General features: G+C 61.9%; 1 protein-coding gene across 1 annotated transcript; it reads left to right on the plus strand.

Annotated features, from left to right (window-relative positions):
* Positions 1 to 3,721: 3,721 nt before the first annotated feature.
* On the plus strand, positions 3,722 to 18,245 carry WRAP73 (WD repeat containing, antisense to TP73). The gene is made up of 13 exons (XM_023748967.1): positions 3,722 to 3,870; positions 4,347 to 4,419; positions 8,109 to 8,266; positions 8,827 to 8,943; positions 12,611 to 12,683; positions 13,778 to 13,881; positions 14,539 to 14,625; positions 14,854 to 14,988; positions 15,079 to 15,156; positions 15,983 to 16,067; positions 16,929 to 17,054; positions 17,537 to 17,728; positions 17,902 to 18,245. Exons 1-13 carry the CDS (start codon positions 3,802 to 3,804, stop codon positions 18,039 to 18,041), a joined length of 1,437 nt encoding a protein of 478 aa, XP_023604735.1. The 5' UTR covers positions 3,722 to 3,801; the 3' UTR covers positions 18,042 to 18,245.
* Positions 18,246 to 19,138: the final 893 nt, after the last annotated feature.

Raw genomic sequence — 19,138 nt, forward strand, 5'->3', positions numbered from 1 at the left:
CCCTGGCGGACCCAGGTCGATGCTCCACCCATTGGGCGACCCGGCCAGGGCGCCAGGCCTACTTATCAGCCACCTCTGGAGGCCCCACTGACCAACGCACAGGCCTCCGGCACAGCTCCGCTCCCCGACTTTTCTCCTATTTTACACTTGCACGCACACCCCGTACATTCACGTGCTGCAGATTTCAAACAGGCTGCCCTTTGTTCTCGGTGCGGTGCTTTCTTACATTTCACGGAATCAATCAACAGACAGGTGGCTGGGTTTCTAGAAACACCAAAGGGGCGATGGTTTTATTTCCGCTTACAGGACTCATTTCCCCCCGAGCTAATCATTAAAGCTCAACACGGCCCATGACAGCAAACCCAGCCCAGCCAACGGCTGTGCCGATGGTCTCCAAACAGCCAGGTGTTTAACCAACAGACCACTGTCCATTTGGACCAAGCGGCCTCGGGTCAGACGATAATCCCACACTGTTGCCCCGGCCCCTTGCTGGGTGACAACGGTCTGCCTGTCACCTGTCTGTGTATGTGGACAAGTGCATATGTGTGCGTCTCAGCTCAGGGACCAGACAAAAATGCAGGCTGAACAAGACGGTAACAGTAGCTCCTCCCCTGGGTTTAAAGGCTGAGAGGACCATGGCTGGGGGGGCCCGGAGTGCAGGGACGGGGGGAAAGGCAGGGACGAGGGGTCTGTCTCCTGCCAGGCCGGCCTGTCCTTACTTCAGACTCAGCAACAGGCCGCACCCCAGGCCAGCTTAGAACCATGGGGAGACCCCCCCGCCCCCCGCCTGCCCCCAACTAGCTCCTTTGTGACCCGAGGCCCAGATTCAGATCAGCGGTCATGGTAGCGGAGAGCGCCTGGGATTGGGGGGCTAAGGCTTCCATCACATCATTACAGAGTGTAGGGGTGCAGATTGGGGGGGCGGGGACTAAGACTTCCATCCACATCAATACAGAGCTCAGGGGTGCAGCATGAAGGTGGGGGGCAGGAGCTTCACGCCTCTCCAGGAACACATTCCGAGCCTTCCCTCGAAGCTGGGGGGAGGGGGTTAGCAGGAGGGCCTTGAGGCCAAGGTGAGGAGGGCTTAGTAGGGGGGAGGCCCTCCGGGAACCCCAGCGAGGCTGCTCCTGCTCCCAAGAGGCCCCCACACTGGGGGCCTTACCCGCCTCTCCTCCGGGACTGGACTCCGGCCGGCTCCCTGTCCCTGAGCCAAGTCCAGGGGGCCTGTCCGACCTCGAGGAAGACCCGATGTCGCCCTCTCCCAGTCTGTGCGGGTCTTTCCGCCAACTCCCAGCTCTCCAACCCCGCAGACGAGCCGAGCCGACCCCCGCGCAAGTCCCTCGGGTGCCGGTCCGGTCCCTGCGCTGCCTACCTGGTGCCGTCGGAGCCCCCAGCATCGGTACCCGAGTCGCCCGGCCTGGCCCCCGCTTTGCGCGTAGCTCCTTCCCAGGCCCACCAGGCGCGCTTCGAGGTGGGGAGGCAGGGCGCACGGCGGCCCCGTCGAGGCGGGTTATATGGAGGCTCGCAGGGAGGGGGTGGCCGCGGCGGGAGCGCCTTCTGAGGCCGGCGGGCGGGAGCAGCGCGGAGCGCCGGGACCGGGCCAGGGCCCTGGTTGTGCCGGGCGCTCCGCCCCCCCACCCCCCCAAGCTGGCCGCATCCGAGTTGGGACCCGGTGCGCTCCGCCCCGCCTCCTTCCCGCCGCCTTCCCGCCGCCTTTTGGCGGGTGTCACCCCTGCGGAGTCTGGGACCCCCAGGCTGTTCGAGGGCAGGGAGCGGGTCCGCCTGCTGGTGAAACGAGAACGCAACCCTCCAGCGGCTTGAGGCGCGGGCGAAGGCGCGGGAGCCCAGGAGGGCAGCAGGGATGCCGACTCCGCGTCCCGACGCCTCCCTTCCCCCAGACGCCGTTTCTTCCCGGCACCCGGCCTCTCCTCTCCCTCGTAGTAGCGCTGGGCTCCTCCGCGCTCCGGGCGCCTGGAATCCACCGTCGGGAGAAGCGCCGCGTATGGGGGAGGGGCAGCATCCCGGCCACCGAGTGTCCACACTGGCTGTGTCCTGCCGGGCACGTGGGTGCGGGTCCAGGCCCCCCAGTGTCCGCGGGCTGGGGGGTTGGGTGCAGCCGCTTTCCTCGGGTGGCTCCAGCGGCTCCTCGGCCAAGGAGGGGGCGCCCCCCCGCCCCCCGCCCAACGAGCCGAGGTCAGGACCACGCCAGGCCCGCGCGGCCTTGCGGATCCGCCGGGCCCCTCTGGGCAGGACTCGCGGCCTCAGCCCGGAGGCTGTGTTCCAGGCCCCTACGGAGAAACTGCAGACGCTCCGGCCGCGTCCCGCACCTGCTCCCTCCCCGGCCACAGCCTCGGGCCCGGGGCGCCGTTTGCTGCGCTGTTGGCACAGGCGGGCCCGGTGTCCACGGCAACACGCGGGTCCCGCGCCGGGCACTGCTCTCCGCGCCCAGAACTGCCCGAGGCCCAGTTTCCCTCGGGCTGCGGAGCCCGTGGCCTCGTGTAGGACGAGTTTGGAGCGGCCTTGGGCGGCGGCACGGGCCTTGCGCGGCCGGCTGGTGCTCAGACGGCCCCTTCTCTCCCTCAGCCCCGAGGCAAGGGTGACCCGCGCGTCAGTGTGGCCCGTGGAACCGCGCGCCCGCCGGGCTGGCCAGGCCGGGTTCTCTGGCCCCGCGGGTCTGCGCCTCACCTGGCGCCGAACCCCCACGCGCTCTATCGCTCACTTGTTAGCGGGGCGGTGGGCGCACCAAGAAGACTTGCCCGGGGTGACAGGCCGGGGAGAGCGAAGGCCAGCCGGCTCCGTGGAGTAGGAGGGTGCACGCATCCCCTACCCGCTCGTTCTGGGAAGTTGGGGGGTGGGGGCGCCCGCTGGGAGCAGCCCCTGGGCTGGGCGCGGAGGTACCGGGAGGACTCGGGCGGTCTCGGTTATCAGAACAGGGGCAGGCGCGGGGTCTGGGTGCGCGCGATCTGGCGAGCGCTGGGGTGCCGGCGGGCCTCACGGGAGGCGCTCGGTGGGGAGCTGGTGAGAAGGGAATACGATCCAAGTGGGCGCGAGGACACGGCTCACGCGCTCAGGGGTGGGTAGCAAAGACCGCACAGCCAGCGCCCACGCGGGTGCGCGCTCCGTCGTGCGGAGGGTGGGCGCGGTCCACTCGCTGTCCTCGCGGAATAGGCGTCAAATTCGTTCACCCCGATCTGAGCTGCACCAGAGCGCGAGTCTCGGGCTCGCTGCGAGGGGGGTCGGGGACTCGCTGCAGGCAGGGAGCCTGATTTAGCAACAAACAAACAAACAAAACAAAGAAAAACGAAAGTTTATGCACCATGTACAAAACATATGTACATACACTATTATATATTAGCATACAAATACATGTTTTATGTAAATATGTTTAGGCATAACGTATTTACGTGTAAATATAAATACAAATATAAATACACAGAACATAGGCCGGCCAGTTAAATGTAAATTTCAGATAAGCGGGTAATTTTTTAGTATGCGTCCCATGCAGTATTGGGGAACATATTTCTACTAAAAACGATTCGTTGTTTATCTGTAATTCAAATGTAAGTGCGTGTCCTGCGTTTTATCCCTGGCTGGAGGGAGGCACCGCTGAAATCCCGGGTCGCAAGAAGCGGGGAGGCGCCCGGACAGCGAACTACAAGCCCCACAATGCCCCGCGGGCGCCCGGGCCCTGGTAGGCTGTGGCGCGCTTCCCGCTCTCCGTCACTTCCGGGCGCGGGCTGGCGGTTGCGGCGGCTCCGAGTGCTCTGCAGCGTGGGGTCCGGCGCGGCGGGCGGCTTCGCCATGAACTTCTCCGAGGTGTTCAAGCTCTCCAACCAGCTCTGCAAGTTCTCCCCGGACGGCAAGTACCTGGTGAGCGGCCGCAGGGCCCGGGCCGAGGTCGGGCCCTCCGTGGGGACCCCGGATAGGGGAGCCGGGGCGGCCGCGGGGCCCGGGGATCAAGGCAGCTTGGGAGTCGGCAGGGGCGGGATGCGGGCAGGGGACACGGACAGGTGGCCTGGGCAGTAGCCTTGGGCAGGGGACCCAGACGGGTGGCTTGGCAGTGACTCTGGGCAGGGCACCCAGACGCGTGGCCTGGGCAGTAGCCTTGGGCAGGGGACCCGGACGGGTGGCCTGAGCGCCGGACCTGGGCAGGTGCCGCCTCCCGCACCTGGGTTTCCACCTGCCGCGGGCTGATGGAAGCAGCGCTTTCTGTACACACAGGAGACAGCGGCTGCTGGTGGTTATTTTGCCACAAAAAGGCAAACACACAATCTGTCTTCTGTGAAGGGGCAGGGGCAGCTGCTGTGACACCCTTCCCAGCCGTCTTTGCTGCTGCCGCTAACTAGCGTTCCGTGTCCCGGCAAAGAGCGCTGTCCGCACCGCCGGGCCGGGAGCCGTTCCTTCCAGGGGTGCAGAGTGGTGAGCTGCCCCCTGCATGAAGCCTGGGACCGGGGCGACCAGCAACCCCGGAGGACGGGGAACAGGTCACTCAGACACAGCTGGACTGTGCAGGAGAGGCCTCAGGGGCCCTGGCTCTAGTGGCCAGAGCCGCCTCCCTCGCCTGCCTGTTAGGCCTTTACTGGAATTCCTGTCTTTAGATGCCATCAGCAGGGTGAGTGATCTGGGAGGACGCATGCGTCTACGTTGTCCTCTAGGCAAGGGCATCCAGGGGTTCAGCATAAGGATTCCAGTAAACTCCCGGGGGTCTGCACGGGTCTGCAGGTGCACAGGCTTGTTGGAAAGGTCAAGGATGGGGCGCCGCCTTCGACACTCCCCCAAGTCTCCCCTGAGTCGGAATGCCGATGCACAGGGCAGGTGCCTCCCACACACTGCCTTTTACGGAATGTCCTCCCCACCACTTTCCAGCCAAGTCTCTTGTGCGCCCCAGCAGCTCAGGTTTTGAAAGATGCCAGGAAGACCAGGGTGTGACCTCAGAATCGGGGGTGGGGGTCAGGTGGGGGTTGGGAGGTAGTTGTCATTGGAAAGCCATTCAGAGAAAGAGCCGTGCCTTCTAAACAGTGTTTTTCGTTCCCTTTACCCTTTGTTGACTGGCACCTCATGGCTCTCTTTCGGTTGGAGCTGTTTCTAACATCCCTTTATTCTTGTCCAGGTCTCTGAAGACATTACATGGTTGCCTTCTTTACGGAGGTTTTATTCAAAGTTACAGAAAATAGTGTTCAGCTACAAAATGCAACGTGTTCTTTAGCTTCAATGGCTCTCCAGAAACCTGGGTACATTTTTCAAAGTGCCCCCTACTCCCACAAGTTAGTTTTTTAAAAAAAGAAATCATTTATGGAAATTCCAGTGAGTTATAAAGAGGAAAATTATATTTCCTTGCTTAATTTTGCTACTTCTTTGATTTTTACACTCTGGTTGAGTATTGTGAGACACTTGAAAGTCATGTTAGTGGGATCCTGTTCTTCAAACTCTATCTTAGCCCTGGCCCGTGTGGGTCCGTTGGTTGGCATGGTTCTGTGCACGGCAAGGTTGCTGTTCGATTCCTGGTCGGGGCACATGCCTGGGTTTTGGGCTGGATTCCCCTTAGGGGTGTGCAGGAGGCAGCCCATCCGTGTTCCTCTCTCACATCGACGTTTCTCTCTCTCTCCTCCCTTCCTCTCTCTCTAAAAAGAAATAAAAACCCATTAAAAATCTTTAAAAAAAACAACCCTCTATCTTAAATACTGGCGAAGGTTAGGTCCATGTTGCCATTTTTAATATCTTGCAACAGATTTAATACTATTTTTCCCAAGAGTTGGTACAAATACTCCACCTCCTAGGGAATTCATTGTAACTGACACAGTGTTCAAAGCTACACCATGAAAAAGTTAGCACTGTGACACATATTTGTTCTAATCTGCAATAGCCCTCCTCCTCCCTTTTTATTTTTAAATATATATTTTTATTGATTTCAGAGCGACATGAAGAGAGCGGGAGAGAGAGAGAAACATCAGTGATGAGAGAGAATCATGGATCGGCTGCCTCCTGCACGCCCCCTACTGGGGATTGAGCCCGAAACCCAGGCAGGTACCCTTGACCAGAATCGAACCTGGAACCCTTGAGTCCGTAGCCGACACTCTATCCACTGAGCAAAGCCGGCGAGGGCTCCTCCTCCCTTTTCTACGGAAAACGCGTGTGGCTTTCTTTTTCTGAATGGATGTTCATAAAACACAAACCAGTTCTCTGTAATTAGCAGTTAGAAATGGGTTCCTGACTTTTACACTGTCATGTCCTCTACAGTCAGCAGAGTATACTCAGACAGGAATCATTTGCTTAGATACGGGTGCTGACATGGACACAGGGACTGTATCTTTCAGGAAGCAGTGTTGACACGCGCAGTTCTATAGTCAGGACCGGGAGTAAGCGCCCTCCTTATTGTCAGCACGACCACCCACGTCCCGTCATTTCTGGTCCCCACACGTGTGGGCTTTCCCCACCGAGCACTTCCTGACACCACCTGGCCTGGCCGTCCTGCCTCTTCACTCAGTTCTGCCCTTTCTCCCCGGAGGCAGCCTCAGATCCCAGGTGAAGGGCTCAGTCCCACGGGACTGCCAGGTCCGACACCAGGCGGGGGTGGTAGGTGCCCAGGTGACCCACAGCCTCTGTCCGACTCGGCTGCAGTGGGAGGTTCCCACCACCCCTTCCTCGGGTTCCATTCATTCGCTAGAGCAGCTCACAGGACTCGGGGAAACACTGGCTTCCTCACCAGCTCCTTAAAGGCTGTGGTAAGGGACACGGGTGGCCAGCCCCTGCGAGGCATAGGGCGCGGTGGGAGGGGCCTGGTGCAGGAGCTCTGTCCCCGTGGATCGGGTGCCACCCTCCCCGCGTGATGTGTTCTCCCACCCGGAGGCTCTCCCGCAGGTCTGATCTGCCCTTCACTGCGTTTGCACCCTCCTCCCTCCCCAGGGAATGGGGTACGGGGCGGAAATTCCAAACTTCTGATGACCTGGTCTCTTGTGACCAGCCCTCACTCAGGGGCCACCCAGGAGGCCCCCTCCCCCGCGTCCCCTGGTAGAACACAAGAGGCCCCTGTCACCCAGGGAGCTACAAGGGTCCCAGGAGCACTGCCGGGACCTGGGGGCAGACGGGGGATAGTTCCTGTTGGCTCACACTAGGTGAACGGCATTTAGGAAGCGCCCTGACATTTGCACAATCTAAGACACATACTGACTTCCTGTTGGTGTGGCTCAGGCTTAGGTTTGGGACAAAGGGGAGCTGTCATTTCTGTGGTCATTGCCACCAACAGCTGTGAGGCCTGGACCCTGTGCACCCTACAGCTGGTCTGCAGGTGACCAGCAGGCGAGGGGGCAGCTCACGGCAGAGCCTCTCTGGTGCTTTTCCTCCTCACGTCTAGTTCTGTCGTGCCCTTAAGAAAGGAGCGGACAAGCCCTGGCCGGTGTGGCTCAGTGGATAGAGCATCAGCCTGCGGACTGAAGGGTCCCAGGTTCGATTCTGGTCAAGGGCACATGCGTGGATGTGGGCTCGATCCCCAGTGTGGAGCGTGCTGGAGGCAGTCGACCCATGATTCTCTGTCATCATTGATGTTCCTTTCCCTCCCACTCCCTTCCTCTCTGAAATCAATAAAAAAAAATACATATTATAAAAGGAATAGGAAAGGAGCAGATAATTACTTCAGCAGAGAGTGTTAAAATAATACTTTATGCTGAAATGTAACAGTTTTAACATCTGTTTGTATATTTCAACTCTATCTTCTTATTGACTCATTTTCAGAATGGGTCGTGTACTTGGTGGTAAACCTGGAACCTTCTAGATCAGGGGTGGGCAAACTTTTTGGCTCAAGGGCCACAATGCGTTCTTAAACTGGACCGGAGGGCCGGAACAAAAGCATGGATGGAGTGTTTGTGTGAACTAATATAAATTCAAAGTAAACATCATTACATAAAAGGGTACGGTCTTTTTTTTTTTTTTTTAGTTTTATTCATTTCAAACGGGCCGGATCCGGCCCGCGGGCCGTAGTTTGCCCACGGCTGTTCTAGATAGAAAACATGTCAGAGAGGAGAGAGGCCACAGGTTTCCCCACGCAGGCGCCCCTCTGCGGAGCCCCCCCCCCCCGGCAAGGACAATCAACGGCTTCTTTTCCGTGTTCTAAGGCCTCCTTGCGGTGCAAGTACCGCCTTGGTGGTCCGGGAGGTGGGCAGCCTCTCAGATCCTCCAGCTGTACAGCTGCCTGGACCAGATCCAGCACGTGGAGTGGTCGGCCGACTCCCTCTTCATCCTGTGCGCCATGTACAAGCGGGGGCTGGTGCAGGTATGCAGCCGGGCGCCGTCCCGGGTGAGCCCTGCAGACCCCCCGCTGCCCTCTGCCCTTCTGGCTTGAGAAAAAGGCCCCTCAGAGCCGCTCCCTGTGAAAACTGGTAGTTCTCTCAGTTCAAGTCCTTCCAAATGGGAAACACTTCAGTATTCTTTTTTTTTTTTTCCGAAGATTTACCTTTATTGTTGAAAGTACTGCAGATGTCCCCTTTGTTTGCTGTTTTCCCATTGACCTCGCCACCCCGCCCCGCCCCTCCCTGCACTTAAATGTCCCTCACCTGGAACCGAATAGCCGTTGGGCCGCAGGCAGAGCGTGCAGACCAGGGCGAGCAGCTGGGGCGTGGGCATTTGGGGAGCCCTGAGACGAGGCTTTGTTTGGGAGCTTGGCCATTGCGGCATTAATGACCCCTCCCTTCACCCCCAGAAGGGTGGGGACTGGTGGTGTGCCCGCCGGCCCGGCGTAGAGAGAGGGGGGACAGCTTCCCGTGCCTGGACCGCAGTGGTTTTAGGGTCAGTGCTGCCCTGGTTGGTTTGTGATCCGAGTCTCTCCTGGGCCAGGTGTGGTCGCTGGAGCAGCCCGAGTGGCACTGCAGGATCGACGAGGGCTCCGCGGGGCTGGTGGCCTCCTGCTGGAGCCCCGACGGGCGCCACATCCTCAACACCACCGAGTTCCACGTGAGTGGCCCCTGCCCCTGCCCCGCACAGCGCGCTCGGACATGAGCCCTGAACTCCCTCGGGGACTTTGGGGGTTATTTATGTCAGTCGTCGGAGCACAGCAAGCCCCTAAGTGGTGATATTTAATCTTCTTGCCCAGTTTTAAAGGAAAATGAACACATTTTTAAAAAGTAAACCCTAAGTCACATTTTAAGGCTTTGAACAGTTCTCTATTGTTAAGGAACTTAATAGAGAATGTGCATCGGTATAAACTGATTTACATCTTTCCGAGGGGGTGTCTGACCTGGTGTCGGTGACCGCATCCTTGGTTTGTTCTTCGAACACCCCGCTGGCGGTTCTGCCCGGTGGGGCCGGGGCTGAGTGTGGCGTCGTGTGAGGTCTGAGTAAATCCGAGAGCTCAGCGGGGCCTCCCCCTCCCGGGTGCATCCAGTGAGGGCACGGCCTGTGCCGGGTGCCCGGGGCCCGCGTGCATTTTGGAGACAGAAAGGTGCGCAGATCCCGCTCCTGCGCTTTTCTGAGGCGCCTTAGGCCCCGGCATGTGGGCCTGACCCCGAGTGTGGTCGGCGGGCGGGGCTGCGGGCGGCGTGGCGCTGGCTCCAGGCTCGGCCAAGCTGACCGCACGCACGTGGGGCGGGCACACTGATTCCCAGCGACCCTCGGGGTTCACTCGGCTTTTTCAAGGGCCCCTCTGGGTAGACCCTCTGTCCAGCTGTGAGGAGCTGCTTCAGGCCGCTCTGGCTTCGCGGATTTGTCGGTCAGACCCTGGGACCTGGGCCTGCTGCTGTGATGTCGGAAATCGGGGAGCCCCTTCCCCACTGGGTGCTGGGGGGGTCCTTACGATACCTTGAGGAACAGAGTATTCTGAGACTCGCATGGAGGTGAGTGATTTTTATTTGTGTGGAAATAAATCCAAAGTCCGGCTCCAGTCCTGGGGGAAGTGTAGCTGCAGGCAAGGCCGGTGTCCCCCTTCCGTCCATGTTACAGCTGGTCCAGGCATGAGCGGCCGCAGTCCCTCAGCACAGCGTGGGGTCCACATGGCCGTGAGCCGCGTGGGGAGATGCCAGGAGTGGAGCGAGGGAGCCGGCCTCCAGGAGTCCAGTGTGACACGCCAGGAGCCGAGGGAGCGAGCGCCTCTGCTCAGGTTAATGTCCCAGGTTCCGCGCCCTCAGTCGCCGCGCCCAGTCTGGCCAGTGACCTGCTCTCAGCTGTGACTGACAAGCAGGCACCTTCCTGGCATCGCCAGCTTGACCGGGCAGGCGTCCCGTGTCCCTGTCCAGCCCCTCCGCCCAGCCACCTGCAGGGAGGGACCGCGGCTCCCGGGGGAGCTCACCCGCAGCGTCCTGGCGAAGCTGCCGGAACGACCTGCTGTCAGCGTGGCCTTCCCTCTGCTCCTCCCTGTTGTTACTGACTCGCCAGCCATATGGGCAGTTGGGGGTGAGGCGGGAAGCACGGCTCCTGGTCTCGGCCCCGGACATGCTGACACGTTAGAGGTGCTCGTCTCCGGTTTCAGACGTGATCCCTGGGGCTCTTCATGCTGCCGCGGGCACAGTCCTCGCACTCGGCTCCCGGGGCCGGGATTCGCCTCCAGCGGCAGGTGGCGGCCCCTCCGCAGGGGCCCTCACACAGGCTTTGCCCCGCGGACCAGCCTCCGTAGCAGGGACACAGGAGCCATTCGCGCCGTCAGGTCTGGGCTGGAAGGCAGGCCCGAGCCAGCGCGCCCCCAGCCAGTGCTCCCAGCTGCTGCATGTCTTGTGACTCAGTCCTCGCGCTCCTTGAGGGGCATGTGTGTATCTGTGTGCCCACACGTGTGGTTGTATGTGTGAGCATATATCTGTGTGCCCACACATGTCGTATGTGAGTGTGTGTATCCGTGTGCCCACATGTGTGGTTGAATGTGTGTATCTGTGTCCATATGTGTGGCTGTATGTCCACACATGTGGTTGTGTGTGAGTGTGTGTGTGTGCCCATACGTGTGGTTGTATATGTGTGAGTGTGTGTCGACACTGCACTATGGGTTTGCACCTGTTTCAGGTTTGCATGATTTTGTCCTCTGTCCGAGGTCCTTGCTCCCCTGCTGCATGTTTCTGGGACCCCCCCATGTGGAAGGCATGGCTGGTCCCTGCATTCCTTGTGGGAAAACCCCACTTCATTGCCGTCCTACCTTTGCCGAGCATTTGAGGTGTTGGGACCCATGTAGCTGGGAGTCTGTTGTGTCTCCTACGACCCGTGTGAGCCGTCCTCTAGGATGGGCCTGTGGGTGGCCTGGCGGTGGGAGGCGGTGGGAGGCGGCACAGAGCGATCGCCCGCCCCGTGCGGCTGCGTGGGCTGCACTTGGGCTTTGGTTTCCACTTCTCTGCCTATTGGTGAGGTGAGTGCTTTCCCGCCTGGTTTTTAGACACACGCACGCTCACTCACACACACGTGCGCGTGCGCACACTCACACACATGCACACGCACACTCACGCACTCACACACACGCACTTGCACACACACACATGCACTCACACACGCACATGCACGCACTCACACACACTTGCTCGTGCACTCACAGACATGCACTCACAGGTACTCACACACACACACACACACACAGTTTACACATGTGCCTCAGGGTCATGTGTTTAGAAACATCAATGAGAGAATCATGGACTGGCTGCCTGCTGCACGCCCCACACTGGGGATCGAGCCCGCAACCTGGGCAGGTGCCCCATGGGAATCAAACCACAATCTTCTGGTTCACAGGTCGTTGCTCAACCACTGAGCCACATCGGCCAGGCACAGGGCCCTTTTTTCTTTTGTAGTTTGTGTAGTCGGGTCTCTGTTCACCACGGCCCGGCCCAGCTGGGGGCTCCTCCCTGCGCACCTGGCAGGCGGCTGCAGCTGCGGCTCAGCTCTCACAGACGGGCGGGCAGGGAGAGCCTTTCCATAGAGAAGTGGAGCCGTGCTGGTCGGGGTGGCTGCTCTCAGGCTCCGGAGGGGATGGGCGCGGTGGAGGGGGGCTGAGAGCCTCAGAGGCTGATGCAGATGCACTGGTTTGAGTGAAAGGCCACGGCTCTCGTCCCCACCCGAGGTCGTCCTCCTAAGCACAGGGGCCTGCCGCCCACCGCCCGCCACACAGGTTCTCGGTCCTTCTGCGCCTGCCGGAGAGGGAGGGCGGGGACGTGGACGGGCTGCCTCAGTGGTTTCTCCGGGACCCTGGGCAGAAGCAGCGGGTCAGTGTTTCAGGACACAGCCTCCTGCCTGGAGCTGGGCCACCGCTCCAGCGTCCCAGGCGCCAGGAGCAGCCAGGCCGACTCCATGGAGCGAGGAGGCCTGCGTCCTGCGTGCTTCACCACAGGACGCTGCTCCTCAGACCAGCAATGTGCATGACAATATGTCAGCCGCCACGCAGAACCGACCTGCCCCGCATGAACATCGACATTCGTGCATTATTCATTCACTCTCTGTCACTCACATGGCATTGCTGCAAAGTGAAAACAGTGGAGAGGGTGGCTGGAGGGCAGTGGGAGGTGAGCGTGGTGCCCACCGAGGGCCAGGGCGACAGCCAGGGCCAGCCCTGCCCCGAGACCGTTCCCACTGCGGCCTGGCTCAGCTCAGTGCCGCCGCCCCCTGGGCTCGGACGCTCTCTCTGGAAATGTAACGTGTGCTCCTCCCCCTCCTCCGACAGCTGCGGATCACAGTCTGGTCCTTGTGCACAAAGTCCGTCTCGTACATCAAGTACCCGAAGGCCTGTCAGCAGGGTGAGTGCGCAGACTGCGGGGTCCAGGCCTCGGGCGCTGCTTTGGGTCCTTTGCTCTTTTTATCGGGAAATTTCAGCCACAGGCTGCAGTGCCTCCGCTGTCACCTCATCTCCCCTCGGGTTGTTCTAGAGCCTGTCCACCTCCGAATGTCCGTCTGTGAAGGAATATGTCCCGAGCCTCCAAAGACAAGGCCCCTTCAAATGCCCCAGGGGCCGAGGAGGCCTGTGTAAGGGCATCAGAGGGGAGGCGTTCCGTGGCCGTCCCTTCCCTGTCTCAGGGCTGAGGGGCCCCACTTCACGCCTCGAATTCTGAACCTTGAATCTCAGTCTTCTGTTGACTCAGTCTGTGGTCTCTGTCCAGGGCCATGGTGACCTGCCCCATCTGGACATCCCAGAGGAGGGCTGAGGGGCGGTGTCCCCTGGCCATGGGGAGGGCAGACGCACTCGTGCTGAGGTGGGTGGGCCACGAGGCTGGGTGGGCGTCCTGCTCAATGCAGCTACAGTGACGCGTCCTCCATGTGGCCAGGGGGAGGCGTTGCATATTGAGTGGTTCAGCCCTTTGCTCTGTGGCCTCGGCAGTTTGGAGCTTGCGTTTGGATGAGGGGCGGTGGTACATTTGACATTTACTTCTGGTTTGAAAGCGGGTGTCTCCCGAGGCCGCGTGAGCATTTCCCGCCTGGAGACGACCCTCCGACTCAGGCCGCAGGAAGTGTGACCTGGGCGTTGTCAGCTCGTTCCGACAGGAAATGCGGTGTAACATTTCCAGAGTCTTATCTCGAAGCTCCTTCTTCCAAAGAATTAGGTTCAGAAGTAACAATAGAAGCGTAGGGACAGGCTGATCCCGACGGCCGAGAGCCCTGTGGTCTGTGTCCTGACGCCCGGACAGCCTGGGGCTGCGTGTGCAGCCACCGGGTCCTCGGGCAGGCTGCCTCGTCTTCACGGGCTCCCGGCAGGTGCGCGCCCGCAGGAGCCAGACCACACTGCCCTCGCCCCCGCATTGCCGTGTCTATCTGGGCTGCACCCCCTTCTTCCTTGAAAACCACCCTGGCCTGCCTTCGGTCTGGCCTTGATTCCGCCCGTTCCTCTTGCTGGCAGGAATCACCTTTTCCCGGGATGGCCGCTACCTGGCCTTGGCCGAGAGGCGGGACTGCAAGGACTACGTCAGCATCTTCGTCTGCAGCGACTGGCAGCTGCTGCGGGTGAGCAGGCCTCCCACGGGGACCGTTGTCCTCGCCGCGTGGCAGGGAGCGGGTGCGCCTGTCCTCAGGCTCTCGGGCCTGCGGGGTCCTGTGGGAAACGGGACTCCCATCTCCGAGGGCGGGTGCTACCTGCGACTCCATGGAGCGCCCACAGGTGAAGTGTGTGAGCCACGGTGGGATGGTGCGGGCCGGGGTGCGCTGAGGGATTGCCGGCCGACGGGAGCCCTTCCCCTTCCGGCCCGTCCATGGCATGTGGCGCCTCGTCAGGCGGAGTGTGGACTTGAACCCGACTTGGACTCCCTAGGGCCCGGGGCTCGGAGGTACCCCCAGCTGCAGGTGGGAGACAGGCAGGCTGGGCACAGAACCCTCTGGAACGCCGTCAGAGCTCAGGGAGGGCTCGGCAGCCCGCCGCCAGGCGAGGAGCAGGCCGGGAGAGCGTGCACAGGTGGGAGCTGCACCCGAAGCTGGCAGTGCCTGCCGGGCAGCCAGGCTGCGCCCCCGAACCTCCGGACTCTCAGGCGCATGACGACCGGGAAGGACACGTAGCCTCCCACCCATTGCTGTCTAAGGAAAGTGCACACGGGACGCATTAGCAACATCGGCTGCACAAGCACACGTCCGCTCCGACGTAACCTACTTCTCCCCTTCCCGTGGCAGCACTTCGACACGGACACCCAGGACCTGGCCGGCATCGAGTGGGCGCCCAACGGCTGCGTGCTGGCGGCGTGGGACACCTGCCTGGAGGTGGGAGGTGCTTTGCCGCGTTCATCCTCGCTTCCTCGGCTGCGGCGCCGTTGACAGCCGGTCCCGTCCGCAAACCTCACCGCTGTCTAGCGACCACCTCTCCCAGCTACCGCCCGGGTCCCTGTGCCGCGGGCGGAGTCTGGCCCCGCTCGTCCTCGCCTCCCGTCTGTGCACTTGTGCTCGCCCGGCTTAGTGGGGGCTCAGCTAACGGTGCCCTCTCTCCTGCAGTACAAGGTCCTGCTCTACTCCCTGGACGGCCGGCTGCTGGCCACGTACTGCGCGTACGAGTGGTCCCTGGGCATCAAGTCGGTGGCCTGGAGCCCCAGCAGTCAGTTCCTGGCGGTCGGCAGCTACGATGGGAAGGTGGGCAGGGCGCTCGCCGTAGGGAGCCCAAGGACAGCCCGGGTGGCGGGGGTCCCCACGCAGTGTGTCTCATGCGTGGCCCTCCCTCAGGTGCGCATCCTCAACCACGTGACCTGGAAGATGCTCACCGAGTTTGGGCATCCCGCGGCCATCAGTGACCCGCGAGTGGTAAGCGGCGCCTGTCTCCATGGGAGCGGCGCTGGGAGGCGGTGATGCTGCGATGCAGGGCTCCATCCTGCGGCCAGGGGACCGGGACGGCCACGGACTCGCTGCCAGGGCCTTTTCCTGCCCACACTCCCACGGGGCACCAGGCGGTGGCCTTGCCCTGCGTCCCCCTAAATGGCTCATCTCTGATCTGCTCCTGCACTGTCCGGCCTCCTGCCCGGTGGAGGGCGAGGCTGGGAGAGCTGGTGTCTCCCAGGGTGGGTGGGGACACTGCCACCGAGGGACGGGGCAGACGCCTGGGACGTGGTGCAGGATGGGGAGGAGTGTGCCAGGCAGCGGGGCGAGACTGAGGTGGGAAGGTGCTGGGGGGCGAGGGGCAGTGGGGACACAGAGCCGGGTCTGGGGAGTTCCTCGCCCACAGATGGGGACCTCAGTAAGGGGGCAGGTGTGTGAGGACCTGAGCTGGGGGGCTGTAGGGACAGTGTGAGGTCAGGCGGCCCCGGAGCCGGGAGGTTCAGTGAAGACGGGAGGGAGCAGGGCTGTGCTGGCGGCTGGGGCGTCTGTGTGTCAGGCAGTCAGCTGTCCCCAGGCCTCGGGGACGTAAGTCGGTACTCGCCGCTGCCTGTCAGCCAGATCACAGGGTCCCTCACTCCGAGCCTGTCACTCCCTAGGGAGGTGCTCACGTTTGCTAACTGGCCGAGCCGATGTGGGGCTGCCCCCATCAGACCTTCGTCCTTAGGGGGCTTTCAGGGCCACACAGAACCCCAGGAGGGAGCAGTGCCCCGTGTCCTGCACCCGCAGCGGCAGCACCGCCGTCCCTGTCTTGCAGGTGGTGTACAAGGAAGCGGAGAAGAGCCCGCGGGGGGCGCTGGGCCGGCCTGCCTGCCCGCCACCCAGGGCCGCCGAGAGCAAGTGTGAGCCTTTCCTTGTTTGTGGACAGGGGCTCCCTGTCCCGTCCTCGTCAGAGGTCCTTCCTCCTGTCCCGACACCTCCTCGCAGCCGCAGCCCCACAGCCGGGGCTACTTCCCCAGGGGGCGTGGCTTTTGTTGACGGACTGTCAGTCCTGGAGTCCGATTTGACGGCCCCAAGGGCCTTGTTTCAATCAAAGTGGAACTCCCTGGAGGAGCCGAGGGTTGGGAGCGACAGTGGGAAGGGCTGGCGGGCTGTTCCGTGTCCTGACCTGGCATCAGACACGCTTTAAGTGGCGCCCAGAACGCAGCCCCGGATTCAGCGAGCGCTGACGGGCAGCCGGGCACACAGCGCGCTGCTCACGCCCTGTCGGCATCTCGCGCTTCTGGTCTTGTCTTGCTCTTTCCTTTCGATGATCTTTTTAGCAGCTTAGGGGAGGCACAGGTTTCCCCTACCCCCACATTCTCGGTCCCCCCACGGGGACGTTTGTCACAGTGGGTGACCCTGAATTGACATGAACCTAAAATAGCACATCGTATTGTCACTTCCCTTTTCTCATCTGAGAGGTCTAGAGCGAGGCTGTCGAGGGCGGGCAGCAGCGGGCTGTGAGCTGAGGGGCTGGGACTGGGAGGAGCAGGACATGCCAGGACCGCGCTCGGGAGGTGCTCCGCACGGACCTCACGCCAGCGTCCCGCCGGCCCTTCCGTCGGTCAGGTTTTGCCTGATGCTTTCAAGGTCGTGTAACCTCTTCCTCTGTCTAAACCGAACAGTCGGGGTCAGAGGCTCTGCCCATGACGGGCAGGATCGCGGGCCATGCAGTGACTCCGGGGTGCGTGCGCCGTGCTGAGACGGGTGTCGTGTTCTAGATGAGATCGCCGCGGTGCCGGTGTCCCTGCAGACATTGAAGCCCGCTGCCGACCGAGCAAACCCGAAGATCGGCGTCGGCGCGCTGGCCTTCAGTCCCGACAGCTACTTCCTGGCCACGAGGAACGGTGAGCGCTGCGCCCACGCTGTGCTGAGCCCTCGCTGTGCCCCGTGGGGCCGGGACACCAGCAGTTTGAAAGGGCGTCAGCTGACAGGCCTGCCTGTGCATCCTCCCCACGCGCTGCCGAAACGCGGGTCCTCCCCAGAGGCTCGGAGCAGGCTGCGCGGCCCCTCTGCCCCGTGCCTCCCTGCACGCACTCCGTCCTTGGTGAACAGGAACCCAGGCTCACTACAGCCCTGGCCTCTTCCTGTGAGAAGGGCTTTTACACGTTAAAAGTCATTCTTAAAACCCCAGAACATGCCCGTGCGGCCAGTGAGCCCCAGGGAGTGACTAGTGGCCCCTACAGACCTGGGAGCACGAGCCCCCCCTCCCCCCCCCCCCGGCCCAGGGCCCCACATCCACCGTGTCAGGGCCCATGGCAAGGCCAGGTGGTGCTGAAGCAGGCAGCTGGGGGCGGGTTTGACCGGGGACCTGCCCATCTCCCCTCAGACAACGTCCCGAACGCCGTGTGGGTCTGGGACATGCAGAAGCTGCGGCTGTTTGTGGTGCTGGAGCAGCTGGGCCCCGTGCGCTCCTTCCAGTGGGACCCGCAGCAGCCCCGGCTGGCCATCTGCTCGGGAGGCAGCAAGGTGTACCTGTGGTCGCCGGCGGGCTGCATGTCCGTGCAGGTGCCCGGGGAAGGTGAGCCAGCTCCAGGGGCCCGAGGCTCTGAGCTCTGGAGAGAGGCCCAGCCGGGTTGAGGCGGTTTGTTTGGGGCTCCAGCTGGGTCACTGCCCCGTCCCTGCACCACAGGCTCCGGGCTGCTCTCCTGGGACCTGGCCTCCCTCTAACCCTCGGCCACGTGTCCTCCCCAGGGGACTTCCAGGTGCTCTCTCTGTGCTGGCCTGTCACGGGGGATGCGCTGGCCCTGCTCAGCAAGGACCACTTCTGCCTGTGCTTCCTGGAGACGGAGGACGGGGCTGACGCCCTCGGGCAGCTGGGCGACCACACGTAGGACGCGTGGCAGCCGTGGGAAGGGACGCAGACGCACAGAGCTGTGGGGAGCGGGCTCGGGGCAGCTCCGACCGTGGTCCGTGGAGACAGCTTGCGTTTGTTTCCCTACAGCGAGGCGCTCTTGTAAATATGTAAAGTGTAAAGCTGAATTTTGTAATGTAAATGTTTGCTAATTCATAAAAAGGCTGATGCTGGTTTTCTTGGAGGGTTTGGTCACGGTTTTCTAAGTTCGGTGTCTTAGGGAGCAGCACTGAGTCCCCAGCAGCCGGTTCCCAGAGACAGACACGTGCTGGCTCCGAGCTCCTGCCGCCACTGAGTCTCAGGCGGACGGCGTGCTCTGGGTGCAGGGGGAGCCCGGGGCACCGGAGGGTGAGTCACAGAGTGGTGGTCAAGGTCAGTCCACCTGCGGAGTGGGTCCCGCGGGGAGTTTCCACCCCAGCCGTAGCCCTGAACACACGGTCCGGCAGCTGGTCCAGGTGTGTCTGACAGGCCGCCAGGGGAGAGCCCGAGAGCCCTCGTCACTGCCTGCCAGTAGGGGCCGGCTCCCAGGATGAGAACGGAAGCAGTTTGGGCTTCAAGATGCACTCACGGGAGAGGAACCGTCGCGGTTGCTGCACTTGTTTTAATAACTTCAAAAAAGGAACGACACCCAATCGATTCTCAATGTCTTTACTGCGAGACTGAAAGCAGAGGTTCGGGGCCAGGCCGTGTAGGCAGCCTGCCCAGCAAGAGGCACTGCGTCCGGGTCCCGTCCCCCCAGTCCGGCCACCCAGGGCTGGAAGTGAGGAGGGAACCGGCCAGCTGGTGCTGTAGCAACAAGCCTATCAACAAATGTCCCGTCAAAGCCGCCAGCCGGCCTGCGCGGGGCGGCGGGCTGTGGTCCCCGTGGGGCGTGCTCCCTGGGCGGGAGGCCAGGCGTGGGTAGGCGAGACCCTGGCAAAGCCTGTATCTGCGTGGGTGCTGCTTCCTGAGAACACGGTTCCTTGTTAAAGTGCTTTCTTTAAGAGCAAACGAAGCGATGCCCTTTTCAGACACGACGAGCGTGACAACACGAACCTAGAGCGCAGCAGCTGTCCAGGCGGGCGGGCGGCTTGGGGC

The sequence above is a fragment of the Myotis lucifugus genome, unplaced genomic scaffold, assembly GCF_000147115.1.
Source record: "Myotis lucifugus unplaced genomic scaffold, Myoluc2.0 scaffold_2195, whole genome shotgun sequence".
NCBI classification, from domain to species: Eukaryota; Metazoa; Chordata; class Mammalia; order Chiroptera; family Vespertilionidae; genus Myotis; species Myotis lucifugus.